Raw genomic sequence first — 17,060 nt, 5'->3', positions numbered from 1 at the left:
CTTAAAAAATCAACTAAAAAATGTTTATTTTTTTTGCATTTTTGTAGTCTAACTCATTTAAGTCTAACAAGTTTCTAGTTTGACGTCTCCTAAATATGTTGTTTTATAATTTCTTCATACATTGTGTGTAAAATTTTATGTTTGCTGCTACTTTTTTACTCGCAGGTATGCATATCTATTTGGTTGAATTCCAATTCAATAAATTCGAATATCCTTTGTCTCAATAAATTACATCTACACAATGAAATAAATAACTTTATCACCAAATATAACATAGATAGCTAGAATATCTGCTGGCACATATGAGTATCTGCATATCAACATAAATACATATATTGTATTTGTTAATTTTTTACATGTGCATGTATGTCTGTCTGTATGTTTGTATTTTACCATTGCTTTTATCGTCTATCTATTTATACAAATCCTTGAGGCTTTTATATTGACATTGCTATAATATTATCATGCCGCATACACAAATACAAATGCACGCATTATGTAGCTCACACACACACACTCACACTCTTCTCACACATCACTTAATGTAAGTTATGTAAGTACTGTTCATTGTAATAAATCAGCTTTAAACTGATAAAAGAAATTTTGTCACTGACATGTGTAGGTGAATCTGATTATAAAAGGTGAAAGGGCAAAATGGAGAATAACGTCATGATTGTTAACACGATTTTCGACGAATTAAATTGATTTTCATTATAAAAAATATTTCTCTCAATTTCTTTATAAAAAAATATTCTCTCAAATCTCAAGCTATTTTTTTTATTTTCCTCCCAACTGGTTGTTACACCTTCTGTACAGCTTCTGTTCGAGCTTCTCTTCCAATTTGTGTCATGCTCTCTTTTAATTGTTCCTAGAAATTAGCGGGACGGGACCTACTTGTTTTATGTCGACTCCGAAAGGTATCTGCAAAGCAAATGGTTTTCATTTTTGCTTTTCCCGTGGCGTGAACCCAGAGCCATCAGTGTGGTAGGCGGAGCACGCCACCATCACATCACGGTGACCGACCAACTTCCAAAGGAAATATTAACTGTGCCTTATGCCTATGCAGGGACGGGTAATGCTACTAAAGCAGCAGAGCAGCAAAAAATACTAGGGAACTTTGATAATAACACTGTACAACACTTGGCTGCGTATTGGACTAAACCACAGAAGTAATTTCCTCGATTTTCGAAGAAAGCATCCTAAATATATTGGTTTCGAAGTTCGAAATTGAAGCCATTCTAGTATATTTTTGTTTTTATCTAAGCCCGGCTTTTCCGCGTGAGTTAAAACTTCAACTAAAGTAAAATTAAATCCTGCCCCTTCGGCCGCATAAGCTAAGATGGCAGCACAGTTTTATGTTATCGAACAAAGTTTCAAGGTTAAACTATAGTCAACCTTAACTGAAAACCCGCACTGAAAAACTTGTTTCTATTTTGATTAAAAAATATTAAACTAAAAATGTAGGCGCGGTGTGTGTCCCTTTCATTTAAACTGTATACATATTTTTTTATATATACATACACTAGCAGACCCAGCTGACGTTGTTCTACTCTAACTTTGGTTTATCCGCATAACTTATTAGAGGTTTGCATCTCTCACTCACCCTTCGCCCGCTCTCTCTCTCTCATCCATCTTTCTCTTTTTCTCTTCCTTTTCTTTCTCCTCCACTCCCACTCACTCTCTCTCCCTTCCTCTCTTTCAGCGTCTCTTTATCCCTTACCGTCTGTTTCTCTGGCTTCCTCTCGCTCACCATCTTTACCTCTATGTTTCGCACCCTATCTATTTCTCTGTGCAAGAGAAAGGGACAGCGAGGGTAAGTGTTATCCCTTTCTCTTGTTTCCTCTATCCAAATTTCAAAAATCCGCTTTCCAAAAAAAAAAATTGCGCCATATATTACACTTTCCCTAAAAAATAGTGTCCTAAGTACTTCATAATTTAGATAAGAAGCCACGAATGTACGCCGTCGCATGCTAAATATGATTTTTGACCATTGGGGCCTGGTCCAGTACTTAAACTATACACTTTTTTTCTACTTAATAAAGGCGGTGCCACGCTCATTTAAATTTTTTTTTACTAAATTTCAATATTTTGTGTTAGGAAGCGAATCAACTACCACATTAAACCCCAATTTCTGATTTACGGATGCAAAACTTGAAAACTTACATTCTTAAAATGTTTGCAATCGGGGTCGCCCCTTTGTTAGTGATTTTGCAAACACTTCGAGTGTATTTCTGCCGTAAAAAGTTTATCAGTGAAAACTCATCTGCCTTGCAGATGCCGTTCGGAGTCGGCGTAAATCATGTAGGTCTCGTCACGCCAATTTGTATTTGGTAAAATAAAAGAGCACGACGAAAAATGGAATAGGAGCTCATTTTCGCCCATTTTTCAAAACTTTACCAAATTTGCATTTTTTGTCATAAAGTCAACCGGCATATCAAGCTTAATCACTTTACCGGTCTTTGGTTATGATTTCTCCGTTTTTCGAAATTACAATATCGATTTTTTTGTAAAAGGGCATGGTCGCCACCCGTTTGCTCCAATTTTCACGAAGTGTGTACATAAAAGCAAGCAACCTCCATGCCAAAATTCAACATGATATCTTCAACGTCTTTTGATTTACAGCTTGTACGGCTTTTAAAACTATTTCTTAATGTAGCCGGTGCGGACGGATAATTTTATTTCTGTGTGGTAAACATAACAGCAATAAACCGCAGAAATCACACTTCAGTGGATAGTACCACGGCAACTTATATATAAACCAAATTTAAAAGGGTCGTAGACTAGAATAATAAGCTATAACTTAGCAAAAAAATAGTTTTGAATCAATGATATTTCACTTATCAAGTTTTATTGTAGGAGGAATTTGGGATTTTTTTTTTAAACGGGCGGTGCCACGTGTTATGTAGAAAAGTAATTTATCTGAAATGCAATGTACAAATGAAGCCCATGCTGAGTATAAAATGTTCGGTTATAGCCGAAATTAGACACCTTTACTTTTTGTTTTTGTATTCAATAATCGATTGTACATACCTAAATTTAAATTTTTTCTTGTGACACTTATGCTGCTACAATCGCAAACATTTTTTAGGATGTCTTGTTTTCATTTCGAATTCAAAACTCATTACGAGCATTTTCTATTAGCAATATAGGATTATTACATATACATATGTGTGTAAAGCTTATCTTCTTAATCTTCTTAATATATAAAAATCACGTGTCACTATGTTTGGGGCCAATGGACTCCTAAACTACTAAACCGATTTTGAATTTGTTTTGAACCCCGTGTGTAGTTTGATCTATCTTGAAATATAGGATAGCTTATATCTCAGTTTATAGTCGCAATATTATTTTATTGCAAATTTTTTTATTTGTTTATACGTAATAACAAAATGTTACGTATACGCACCGGCACTCATATTTTCAGGGGTGCGGATATACTTCCGTGTAATTGGTTGGTGTCTAATTAAACAACGTGCTTATCAAAAAAAAATATTATGGCTAATGATATCAAGTATAGCACATCACCAGGCCCGCCGAGAGGGTGGGGGGGGGGGGGGGAGGATTTCTGAGGGGGCCCGCGATTTAGAGGTACTATGACTATGTTAATTCAGGAGAGTCTTTAGTTGTTCCATGTGCAATTTTTAAGCCGAATTTCAAAAGCAACGAAAATCTGCATTTCGTTTTAATATTATAGTGAAGTGTGAAAAATAAAAATCTATATATATAAAAATAAAGGCTAAAATGTGTGTTAGTTGGTCGCCGGTGTTTGAAGAGACCCGTTGGTCGATTTTGTTCAAACTTTGACACAAGTTGCGTAAACCTCACGCGGTGGTTACTGTTAGGTTAGGTTTGGTTGCGTTAGACGTACAGGGTCTCGAGATATAGGCCGAAACGTGGACCCGAGTACCCCTAGAATGTGTTTATAGAATATGGATAACAAATGAAAGCTGTTGATGAGTGCTTTAGTACAGAGTAATATATTATCCAGAGGCGGACTGGGACTGGAATTAAGACTAGGACTGGGACTGAGACTCGGAGTGGGACTGGGACTGGGACTGGAATAAAATACATACCACCCTCTGAGACAGGCAATAAGGGATGCAGAAGAATGAGAAGGAATTGAGAGAAGAGAAAAGAGAGAAGGAGATTGAGAAAGAATAGAATGAGATGAAGATGGAGATAGATGAAGCGAAAAAGATGGAAAGAGGGGTGAATAAAAGGATTAGGAAAAAGTGAAGAGGGGGGAGGGCAGATTCAGACGGAAAAATCTTATTAAAATGTATGCAGATGAGCCAAATTTAGGCAGGACAACGTCTGCCGGGTCTTCTAGTAGCTATATAAAGTAAAACTTACGTAAGGAATTATTATAAGCAACAAGGTAGAATATAACTACTTTATTATAAGGCTTATGGACAAACAAAAATAAGGCTTACTTACATAAGGCCTTATTAAAAGAAACTACTTGCTGTATTAGAATCTTTTATATACGGCTTACATAAGCTGTTATAATAACGGGGTTTAATAAGGATTGATGTATCATAGTATAACCTTATTAATAAGTTTTATTGCACATATAAAATTGCTTGGACTTATCCATCCGACTTCAAATTCCGTTATTCATATTGATAATAATCTATTTAAAAACTTTATTTAACCGAGGGTCACTCGTCGGCAGTGGTTCGACCAGCTCAAAAAGTGTCATGAAAATATTCCCTCAAAAAATTCATTTGCCAGATATCGTTTGGAGTCATTGTAAAAGACATACCGAAAACTAGCAAAAGAGGTTCTCAGAGTGTGTGGAATGCTCTTTAAAACCACAAAAAGTAGATTTCGTTATTAAAAATAGTTTTATCGGCGTTCTTATTTTGCAAATAAAATACCATTTACCTCAAACATATTAAAAAAAATTATAGACTATAGTGGAGTTTTATTTGTCATGTATCCCTTTTAAATTAAAATACAGATATAATCTGCTAACTATTTTTTTTTTATTTTTTATGAAATTTGAGTAAAAATTTATAAAAAAATTTTTATTCTATTATGTCTTTTATGAAAATATTAATAAAACGTATAGAGCGTTGCTTTAAACTTTTAGCTTTTTTCTTAGCCTTAAAATTTTTTATTTAGTCTTTTTTTAGTTTTTTATTTTTGTCTATCTAACCTTTTTTCTGAAAAAGTTCTGGCTACACTGATTAGAACCTGTGTCGACCAGTGTTATCAGTCAGCAGTGAAATATCGCATTTTTCAATGTTTTCCATATCGAAAAAGTGGGCGTGGTCATCGTTCGATTGGGTAAAGGCAAGCAAGTGTACCAAATTTCTTATTTGTTTAAGATTAAAAGACTTAGTGTAGTATTTAAGTTCTATGGAAATCCAAGGTATCAACTTGAGCCTATACTTTTTAGCACCAAACTAAAAATTGAGAAATTATAACGAAAACTAATCACTTTTCTATGCTTTCGACTCTGCTTCATATTGGGATGCTTAAGCGGATAAAATTTTTTTTTTAGAATCGCTTTTCTGTTTATATAAGGTGCTTATTCCGTTATCTGCTGCTTTAACATCTTCCTATTCGTCGAACATTTTACACATCTACACCTATACACCTTAACATAAGCACACATAGATATATTTAAATTTATACACAACACTCCTCCCTTTATACATACTTTATGTTAATATTTAATGCTTTTGTTTGGTTTTATGTTATTTTGTTTACATTCAATTTGCAATCATTTTTCAATATTTATACTAATGCAGAATTTTTATAAATTTTTCCAATCCTTTACATGTATGTATAAATGTTGCTTGCGTGCGAAATAAAAATACATAAATAATGACAAAAAACAAAAACATACAAAACAGGTAAAGGCCAACCAGCAACTATGGGAAAATAAAGCGAGAAATGAATTGCATTTGGTACAGCATCAAATACCCAAAGATTCGAGATCACCTGAGGTCGATGACAATAACAACAATAACATTATTAATAATGGTCAACGTAGGCGCCATTCCAACACTAAAAACAACTTCGAAAATAACAAACAGGATAATGCCAACCAAGCGGTAATGGACTATGAAGACGCGGATAACACGGATAACAACAAAAACAACAATCCATCCCCACAACAGCATGATGAAGCGCAAGATTATAATCTGGTGTGGGTAAAGCCGCTTAATGCTGGCGGCGGTAGCAACAATGTTGGACTACGCCAGACAGTCAAGACTGTATACTATTCTACGCAAGACCAGCAACAACAACAACATACATGATATCAAAGAATTGGCGACATTGCGCCTTCACAACAACAACAGCAAAAACAGTCCATACAACAACAATATCCACAACGCGCAAATTCTGTACAGAGACGCTCAAGTTATCGGCGTCGCTTACGTCGAAATCACTGAATCCCCTTTGGGCGTTTCAAATTTAATATCGGCGCATTTATAAATTTCCAATAAATAAAAACACGCACACAAGTACTGACACATATGTATGCGTGTATGTGTGTATATAGAACTGAGTTGTATGTCGTTGAAAAATTGAACCGACGTGTTGATCCGCGGCCAAAGCATAGCGCCGGTATTCATTAATCTACTGACAATGGCTACATAGCTATAGAGTGACAATCCCATTGAGTAGTGAAGGAAGTTTATGCTTGCAAAGCGGAAACGGAAATCTACAGACGGCAGTTTACAATACATGGGAAATAACTAAACGTACACACACATACACATACATATATAACTACAATTTATATTTCAATTGAAATGTTTTGTGAAATAATCGCAATGAAATGGCAAAAGAAAAAAGAATAAAAAAAATTACAAAAAAACGAAACCAGAAAAAGACTACGCAAAAAAAATTTACAAATAAAAAAGTATTTGCGGTATGAAGTCAGAATTAGAAACCATAAAAAAAAACAGGAAGTAGCAAGATAAAATCCCAAAGTATGCAGTTGCATGAAAAATGTACAAAGAATGGCGAGCAGGAAAGCAAAAACAAAAAAGCGTAAAATGTTGATACTAACTGTTGTGAATGGGATTAGCTGTGACCGCCCCCACGATTTTTAAATGACTAACTGCGCCAAAAGCGCAACTAAATAATTGTGTAACTAAATAACAAAGCGATAAACCGACCGGCGACACAAAAGAAGCAACCTACCAATAAAAATAAGTTAACTTTTCGAATTCGATTTTAAAAGCTCAGACAAATTCATTATTCTACGGAAGTGCAAGGTATGTATATAAATAGAAGTAGTGCAAATGGTTGAAGAAAAAAATTTATAAGAAATAAAAATTAAATAAAATAAAATAATAAGGTGTAGAATAAAATAATATAATAAAAAATAAAGTAGGATAAAATAAAAATAAATCAAATTAACAAAAAAAAAAATATAATTTAATCACATTAAAAAAATTTAATAAAGTAAAATTAAAATAAAATAAAATTAAGTATGGCGAGGTAAAATGAACTAAAAAACAAAGAAAACTTAATTAAAAAAAGACAAAATAAAAAAAGAAAAGAATGGAAGAAAAGAAAAGAAAAAAATAAATAAATTTAAACAAAATATAAATAAATAAAGTAAAGTATAATGAAATAAAATAGAATTGAGTATAGTAAAGTAAAATAACTAAAATAAAAAAATAATAAAATAAGAAAAACAAAAAATAAAAATTAAAAAAAGTAAAACAAAAAAAAAAAAAAAAATTTATAAAAAAATATAATAACAGGTTCCCTGTCCCATGTATCATATATGATTCATGTTTTACAATTTTGTACCGTGTCCGATACGTCCGTTGTTGTTTTTGTATATTTTTTTAAAATTATCTTTAAAAAGCTTATACCTTCAATATTTGTTCCAACGTAATTACGAATCTTGAAAGAAATCGTTGAGCGTTTAGCACTTCACAAATATTGTTATATGGTACAGGCAACCTGATAAAAAAATAAAAAATAAAATAAAAACCGAGTGAAATGAAATAAAATAAAACACATTAAAGTAAAATAAAATAAAATAACACAAAGTAAAATAAGATAAAACAAAATAAAATAAAATATAATAACATGGAATGGAATGAAATAAAATACAACAAATTAAAACAAAAAAATAAAATAACATAAAGTAAAGTAACATAAAATAAAATAAAACAAAATAAGGTAAAATGAAATGGAATGAAATGAAATAAAATAACATAAAACAAAAGAAATTGAAAGAAAGTAATTTTTGAAAATTTGTGACGACCTTTGTTGCATATAATTTGCTGTTGTTCTGCTGGCTCGAGATATGGAAGATGGAGTACCGTTGAGTAACCGAAATATATTGGTATAAAAAACAATTGCGTTTTTATTAAGACCTCGAGCCAGCAGAACAACATCAAATTATAAAATAAAGTAAAATAAAGTGAAAGAAATTGAAGGAAAGTAAAAAAAAAAAATAAAAGAAATTAAAAGAAAGTAAAATAAATTATAATAAAATAAAATAAAATAAAATAAAATAAAATAAAATAAAATAAAATAAAATAAAATAAAGTAAAATAAAATAAAATAAAATAAATTAAATTAAAATAAAATAAAATAAAATAAGAAAAGAAAAGTAAATATAGCCAAATTAAATAAAATAAAAAAAGTAAAAAAATAGCATAAAAATAAATCAAATTAGGTAAAATCAAATTTAATAAAGTAAAATAAATAAAAGAATATAAAGTTAAATAAAATTAAATAAAAAAAAAATAAAAATTGAATCATCAAAAACGTATAAAAACACAAAATGAAGTGAAACAATGAAACAAAATAATAACACAAAGAAAATTAAAAAACTAAATAAAATAAAACCATGAAACTAACAAAAAAAAAAGAAAATAAGAAAAAAGTAAACAATGAAGTAAAAAAAAACAACAAAGAAAAATTATTTTAAAGTTAATAAAATCCTATTTATCCCTCAGAAAAGTTTTAGTACTTCTTGCGGCCAACATCGGTTCTTTGATCTCACCGCTTGTGAATTGCCTTAATAATTTGTAAACAAATCTTTCTGGGAATAAAAAATTTTGTCTGCGCTTAAGTGACTTAGTATTTGTTTTGTTTCTGTGAAATATTAATAATTATAAATGCCATTAAATAATATTTTGTGGTATTCGACTTGTTGCATTTAATTTGATTGCATAGATTTTGTTTTGTTTAATTGTTTATTAAAATTTTAAAATAATTTCTTTTTCTATAATTTTCAGTGTTTTGTTGTCATTAGCTGTCAGATTTTGATTATAATGTAATTTTATATATTATATGTATGTTTATTGTGAAACATACATATTTGTATTTTATGACGGAATTTTACTTATTTATATTTAATAAATATTGATGTACTGTTTTATTACTTAAATTATGATTTTTTTATGACTTAATATAAACATTTTAATGAATACATGTACATATGTATGTAAGAACATGAATTTAAGGAGCTTTTAATGTATAGAAATTTAAGGTAAATTTATAAATATTTATAAAAAAAAAAAGAATAATAAAATAATATTAAAAAAGAAACCATATTAATAAAACAATAAACGAAAAGAACAAAAAATAAATGTGCAAGAGTGTAAAGAAATATTATAAAAAAAAAAACGAAATATTATATAAGGACAAATATACAGGCGCTCAGCTAAATGGCACACATGTTTATATGCAGCGCGGACAATTGATTTTATCTTAAATTTTTTTTGTTGTTTGTCGGATGTGTTAGTTTGCATTATTATGGGTTTAATTAAAATTATTATTTTGATAATATGCAGCAGCGAACAGAAAAATAGCAGTGGCAATGTTTTTTAACTTTAGTTACTTTTTTAATACTAATTCTAAATGCTTTTTAATCCTAATTGTGTGGACTATTTTAGGCGTACCTAAATGGTGAATAAAAGGAATAGCAACAAAAAGGCAATACTTAGAGACCAATTGCAATGCGAGCAACGGGGCATTCATAGGGCTGAGTGGTTAAAGGCATCTGCATTGACACTAGTATAAAGTATAAATTTTGGAGTTTTCGAGTTCAATACTCAGCACCCGAGAAGGTAGCTGATGAAGAATTCAGAAACATGCCCTATGTAGTAACCTTCGCCGTTTGTAAATTTTGCAATTTTCTCTAACATCAATAATAAATTGTTTTTTTTATTTCTCCTTTATTAACAACTTTGATATACAATATATATGCATTAGGGCGGGTCAAATTGTATGGGGAAAAAGGAGGAAAAAAATTCAGGTGCGCACCCAGTTTCTAAATCTATGGGTCATACTGAGTAATATTGTCTGAAATAAATTTCGAGCCTCCCTAATTTTTGTTAGACAATTTTATATCCCAATCCGAATAGCGGCTATCAAAAATAAAATTGGGATTGGGATATAAAACTTTCTAACAAAATTAGGGAGGCTCGAAATTCATTTGAGACCTATGGTCCCCTGAACAATATTACTCAGTATGACCCATAGATTCAGAAACTGGATGCGCACCTGAAGTTTTTTTCCCCTTTTTCCCCATACAATTTGACCCGCCCTAATGCATATATATTTTATATCAAAGTTGTTAATAAAGGAGAAATAAAAAACAATTTATTATTGATATTAGAGAAAATTGCAAAATTTACAAACGGCGATGGTTACTACATAGGGCATGTTTCTGAATTCTTCATCAGCTACCTTCTCGGGTGCTGAGTATTGAACTCGAAAACTCCAACATTTATACTTTATACTAGTGTCAATGCAGATGCCTTTAACCACTCAGCCCTATGAATGCCCCGCTGCTCGCTATGGTCAAATGGATAATATTACTCAGTATGACCCATAGATTCAGAAACTGGATGTGCCTTTTCAACAATAAATTTGACCCACCCTAATATACATACATCAATTTTCTCAAAAAATATAAATTTTTGTGCGAGAAGATAACGAATACATTTTTCTTATTTTGCATCAATCAGTTGGGGCAAGAGGAGATATTCCTAATTAGGGGAAAATAATTTGGATTGTTCCATAAATATTTTAAGTATGTGGTGATATATATGTTTATAATCTAACTTTAGTTAGACAGTAATAAGTTTGTTACATATCTCTTAAATAGTAGAATGTTATTTATATTTTTTCTGTCAAACGGTAATTTATTGAATAATCTTATACCGTAGCTTCTAATAGATCTAGCGCATCTTTCAGTTCGAAAAAAGTGAGTCCTGATGTTCTGCGAGTTTCTAGGTTATAATCAGTGCTTTCTACTGCTGTTAATTGTATATTGTGTTTTATTTAGTTGTTTTTTCTCTTATATGTGACCATAATACTTTCGGATATCAAGCATGTTTACATATAGATTGAATGTGCTAGTTGTACATGGGAGTACAAGGATATTTTTTATTAATTTATTCTGTAGCCTTTGTAATTCACTTAATCTTTCTTCTGAACATCTATTCCAAATTGGGTTTAGATAATCTATATGCGAGAGAAAGAAGGAATTGTATAAAAGCCATAGCTGCTTCTTTGGAATATTGTTACGGTTTCTATAAATGAAAAAGTTTAAAGGTGTCACTTTCGTTTTTATTTTTTGAATCTGTTCATTCTAATTCAAGTTTTCGTCGAACCAAATACCAAGATATTTCTTGAAATAAAGTTAGCATTGTATATTATACCAGGTGATGATGAAATTGGTTTTCGTCAAATTTATTTGCAGGAGGTTTCTGGCAAACCACTGTGAAATTTCTTGCAAATCTGCTTTGATGTTGCTTTTTAATTCTTCCAGAGTATCTGTTACATATAGGAAACTACCATCATCAGGATAGAACTGTGGGACTCCGTACAGACCTAGTTTCAGTACGTTATTTATATAGATTATAAATAATGTTGCAGCAAGTTTGGCACATTTCGGTACTCCTACTTCTACTACTTTTAATGTACTTTTGATCCTTCCTACTTGTACGATTTGCTGCGTATCTAGGAGAAAGTTTTGGAAGAAGCTTATGAAAGTTTTGTCAAATTTAAGCTCATGGAGCTCTTGTACAAAGATGTTGAAGTTTACAAAACAGAGTCAAAGGCTTTACTCAGGTCTATCGCCAGCATAGCGACATATGTTTTTTAATCTAAATTTTCATATATGAATTTGGTGCAGTTAATGCATGCCGATAAGGTATTGGATTTCTCTGCAAATCCAAAATGATTTTTATCAATTATTTCGTTGTCCCGTAGGCATGTTTTTAATCGTGCTAGAACTATACTTTAAAAAATTTTGTCGATTGTACTAAGTTTGGTAATAGGCGTATAGTTTGACCAAAACTCTTTGCTTCCATCTTTATGTGCGGGGATTACTAGGCGTACTTGAAGTTCTTTCGGGTACTTTCCAGAACGGAAAGAGTCATTAACAAGTTCAGCTAATTTTGACGTTAGTGCTTCCTTATACCTTTTCGCAAATCGTACCGAGATTCCGTCGACTGCATTTGCTGATTTGGAATTCAAACTATTTATGATGTTTATAGTTTCAAAGGAGCAACATTAAGTTAACTGAAATGGGATGCGTAGTTATGTAACAGATTCATTAATGTAATGAACATTTTGGGGTATTGCTACTGCGGTGGTAAAATATTCGTTGAATGACTCAGGGTGTCTCAAATTTTCTCCCATACAAAAAGTTAGTTAGTTTTCATACAATTTTTTCGAATTTTAGATTTTTTTTTCGAAAACTTTTTGAGCGTTTGCATAGTTTCAGTTACTTAATACCTAGAAGTTTCTTCTTAGAATATCGAAATTAAAAAAAAAGACCAACTTACACGACGCAGCTTGATAAAAATTGCCACTGCTGGGAGTTTTATTTATTAAACAATTTTTTAAATTAGAATAGAAGAAAGACAATTTTGGGAAACTCCGCCTGTTAGTACCGTTTATATACATAGATCAACTACATACACTAGACTGGGTAGATTTATTAACACATATCGCGCCATCGATTTTTCGATAGGATTTGGGCTCAGGAAAAAAAAGTTCCACTACGCATACCGAAAAAAATTGTTTTCGAGCCTGCGAAAAAAAATGGTGAAAGGGTCAATTTTTCGACCAAAACACTCCCCAAAACCCAAAAAATATTTTTGTTTTTTTGAAAAACTGTTGTAAAAACGTTGGCGATGACAGTTTTTTGCAAAAAAAAAATATTTTTTGGGTTTTGGGGAGTGTTTTGGTCGAAAAATTTACCCTTTCGCCATTTTTTTTTTCGCAGGCTCGAAAATTACGTTTTTGGGTATGCGTAGTGGAACTTTTTTTTCCTGAGCCCAAATCCTATCGAAAAATCGATGGCGCGATATCGGTTAACTTTCGTCCATACAAATCGACCCAGGTTAATATATACTCCAAAGCTCAACAGTAAACCAAAGGAAAATTAAAATCAAATTTCTTGTTTAAATTTAGCATTCGAATTTTTCAATAATGAAGGAACATTTTTGCTCTATAAAATACACGTTTTCTTTTTCTAACAGAAACTTCATTGTTTAAAAAAATCTGTTATGGTAAAAAATCATTAACATTTCAGAAATTAATTTCTGAGTGTAAAATGTGAAGGATTTGATGAACTTGTTACATTTTTGTGAGTTATGCTTAATATGAATTATATAAATTACCAAATGTTAAATATTGTATATTGAACAAAAATTTAACTGTGCTATTAAGTTGAGCGCCACTGTATATAATTTAAAAATATCTGTGCATTTGTATTTATATTTTAGGCTAATTGTAATTAAAATAGTAAATTAAAGGCTTAATGAATAATAAAAGAAAACTGTAGCTAAATACTTATTGTATGTTAAACTGTATATGCGAATTATTCTGAGAAAAAAAAAAAATTACAATAAGTCATCTCCCACGCGCGAAATCCATTGGTTGTGTTTATAATGCGAATCAAAATACTTTAACATGTTAAATTCATTCCAATAAATACTTTTTATTTTAGTTCATTTTTCTCTAAAAAATTAAGTAAGCCGCTCAGCAACCCTTATTTTGTCACACAATGAGGCTAAAAATCAAAGAAAGCCTTGAACATGGCGGAACTATACAAGGTGGCAGCATGGGACAGCTTATTATAAACTTTTTTTAATTTGATTTGATACATCAACTTCCGGCGCCGTACAATTTTGACATTAGCCCATCGAATTTACAAAAACAAAGTACATGGAACTTGTATTTATGTATGTAGGTATGTCACCATGCTGACATTTTATATTTTTTAGTCTCTCATTCGGCATTCGAGCTACAATTATGTGCCGAAATGTATTGAAAAACTATGAGAGCAAACCAGTTGAAGCAAATACAGTTGAGATATGCAGCAGTATTATTAGTTGTTGTTGTTATTGTATTCATGATAAACACACTCCCCGAAGTTTTGGAGAGCTTTAGCGATGTTGATGTTCCTTTACCGGATACAGAGCCGGTATGTTCCTGTAACAAAGCACCTTAAAGGTTTTAGCCCGACCATCTCGGGAACGATTAATATAACCACATTAAACCTTCTCTATTAATTTTTAATGCACAGATTTATTTCTGCAGCATATTTTTACTACATTGGAAGGCAGCGACTTAAGCAAAGAGAATCGCTGCCACACGAAGCAACTAACAAAAGTTGGCTAAAGGTGCGTTCATATTGGAGTTGCGAAACTAGCATGCATAGTTTTCTATGCTCCCATTTCTCTCACGCCACAAGCACATGCCAACCTAATGAAAACGCACTGCGGGTTTTTCAGATGACTTCATAGAACAAATTTTTTACTATCTCATTTTTTTGTTTTCTCACTGTTGCGAGCACACATTTGATATGAATCCCTTGCTTCAGCTGTCGTAGGTGTCAGAACAAAAAATGTGCCAACTAGAACGAGAAACGGGCCAAAAGTTTCGATCAACGTTAGTTTGATTCACAACTGCTAAAATGCGTTTAAATATATTGGGAAGGGAAAAATACGTGTTTTAGTATAAATATACACGAGCCGGACCCGTGCGCATCTTGCGCAACATATATAAAAGTCTCATATCAAATATCAACAGAAATCAGCTGTTCTATCAATCAATTAAAACTTACAGCTTGCGCTGCCATCTGGCGAATGGTAGCAACTGCCGGTAATGCTGTGCAAATATTCACAATAGTGCCATAGTACAAATAGATTTCTTTGTGTGCTCACAATCGTTTACTTTTAAGGAATTATTTTAATGAAATAATAAAAGGGTCGCAAATCCATTCATCTATGGCATGGCGAAATTATACAGGTGATGGCCGGAAATCAGCTGATTGAAACTTTTTAATATGATTTTACACTTCAACTTCCGGCGCAGTACGATTTTGACATTAGATCATCGAATTACAAAAATAAAGTAAATATAAATTTATTATTTATTTAATAATTTGGGAAAAATTTAAACAACGTTTTCCCAAATTATTAAATAAATTATAAAATTAAAAAAATTGCTTCAAATAAATGTTTTCATACATTTAAAAAAAAAGCAATATGGGCAATCCCCGATTATTAAAATCATATAAATTTATTATGTTTATATGTACTTATGTCGCCTTGTATGATTCCCCGTGATCTATAGCTTGTTGAAAACTGTTTCATTGCTTGCGTCGCTGAATCGCAGCCACAGTCCTCATACGATATGGAAGTGATGGCCGACTGGTTTTCCGAAACTGTATGAAGCTCTTAAGAGAACCTCTGTAATAGAGCAAAAGAAGCCAATCAACAAATTTGAGATTTTTTGTCTGCAAAATTTTATATGAAAACTACTGATTTGAATCGAACGCAGCTCTCACCCATGTTTTTTGGTATTGAAACTAAGCGACTACTAGTTTTGAAACTGCTATTGTGTTTACGGTTCTAACTGTTTGAGCTCCTAGCTAATCCTCACATATCCGCGGGCGTTTAGTTATCATAAAATTGCAAAAAAAAAGCTCGTGTTCATGTTATTGGGCAGTTTTGTGTATGCGGCCTCATTGTGTGCAAGTAAAAAAGCTCACTAGAGACCATTTATTTACATGTAATGTGCATATTAGCACGTAGGACGAAAGAAAACTAAGCAAAATAGAATTCCATCGCTGCATAGCTATGCCCCAGCGACGAAATCCAAATTATGCATAATATATGTGGGAAAAATCTAAATCTATATAATTGCATATTTTTGCTTCAAAATATTTTTTTTTATGTACGAGACATTTTTAATTACATATTTCTACATGGCATGTAAAAATTACAACATCAATAAAATTTTTTCTTGTAATTTCTAAATTTTTATACACTGTTAATTATCAAACGAAAAAAAAAAAATAAATAAATAATGTAAAAATTTTCTAAACCCACTTATATAACGTTGTTGAATGTACAACCAGTCTCCCTCCCTCCCCCACCTTCTACAAATTCCTGACTATTATTTTAATAACTACATATTTATCTACACAATAAGACATACCACATAGTCGTGCGTTGTATAATTGTCTTTTTTATTTGCTCTAAAATCGCTGACAATAAAAAAACAAAATGCAAAATAAATTTAATTATTTGTGTTTACTTTAGTAATATTTGAAGAAGAAAAAACAAATATGCAAATATTTTACATTAAAGCGCGTAAAGTCGCCATCAGGTGAGTTGTCATGGAGGGTATGATAAAATTTCGATAGGTGGGTTAGGTTAAAGTGGCCACCGGTGCGAGCACCAGTGCATTTAGGCCCAAAAAGTCCCATTGTGATACCACGTGGATCTCTCCCCTACTCAAGCCAACAGGTCGATTCAGCAGATGTCAGGAATTTCTTAGGTTCCAACTTAGCCAGATCACAAAGATCGTCAAAGAAGGGAGATCCCAGAGATTCCTTCCTCTTGCGCCAAAGCGCAGGACAGTCGCACAGAAAATGCTTGACTGTTTCTATCTCCTCTTCGTCTTTGCAGCCCCTGCAGTAGTCAGTATAAGGAGCACCCAGCCGTTGTGCATGCTTCCCGATTGCTATGTAGCCGGTTACAAGTCCAATCAATCCCCCCTTCTAAGAAGCAGGAGACTTCTTGTACGTCTCGCGTCCC

General features: G+C 31.9%; 1 protein-coding gene across 4 annotated transcripts in view; it reads left to right on the top strand.

The window, feature by feature from the left end:
* The window catches only part of Tpst (tyrosylprotein sulfotransferase), a 67,436-nt gene extending 50,893 nt beyond the window's left edge, over positions 1-16,543 (top strand). Inside the window, exons 7-8 of one of the 4 annotated variants that reach the window (XR_010952950.1) lie at positions 5,865-7,238; positions 9,228-16,543. Coding sequence is in view for 2 of the 4 variants with exons in the window: in XM_067783242.1 (XP_067639343.1) it covers positions 5,865-6,272 (408 nt within the window). In the remaining 2 variants the exon portion in view is untranslated. Of the gene's footprint in view, positions 1-5,864 lie in introns of all 4 variants that reach the window. The other 3 variants (XM_067783242.1, XM_067783244.1, XM_067783243.1) reach the window with 3 other exon arrangements.
* Positions 16,544-17,060: the final 517 nt, after the last annotated feature.

Source organism: Eurosta solidaginis, chromosome 4 (genome assembly GCF_040869045.1).
Source record: "Eurosta solidaginis isolate ZX-2024a chromosome 4, ASM4086904v1, whole genome shotgun sequence".
Taxonomy (NCBI): domain Eukaryota; kingdom Metazoa; phylum Arthropoda; class Insecta; order Diptera; family Tephritidae; genus Eurosta; species Eurosta solidaginis.
This window is presented reverse-complemented; position numbering and strand designations above follow the sequence as displayed.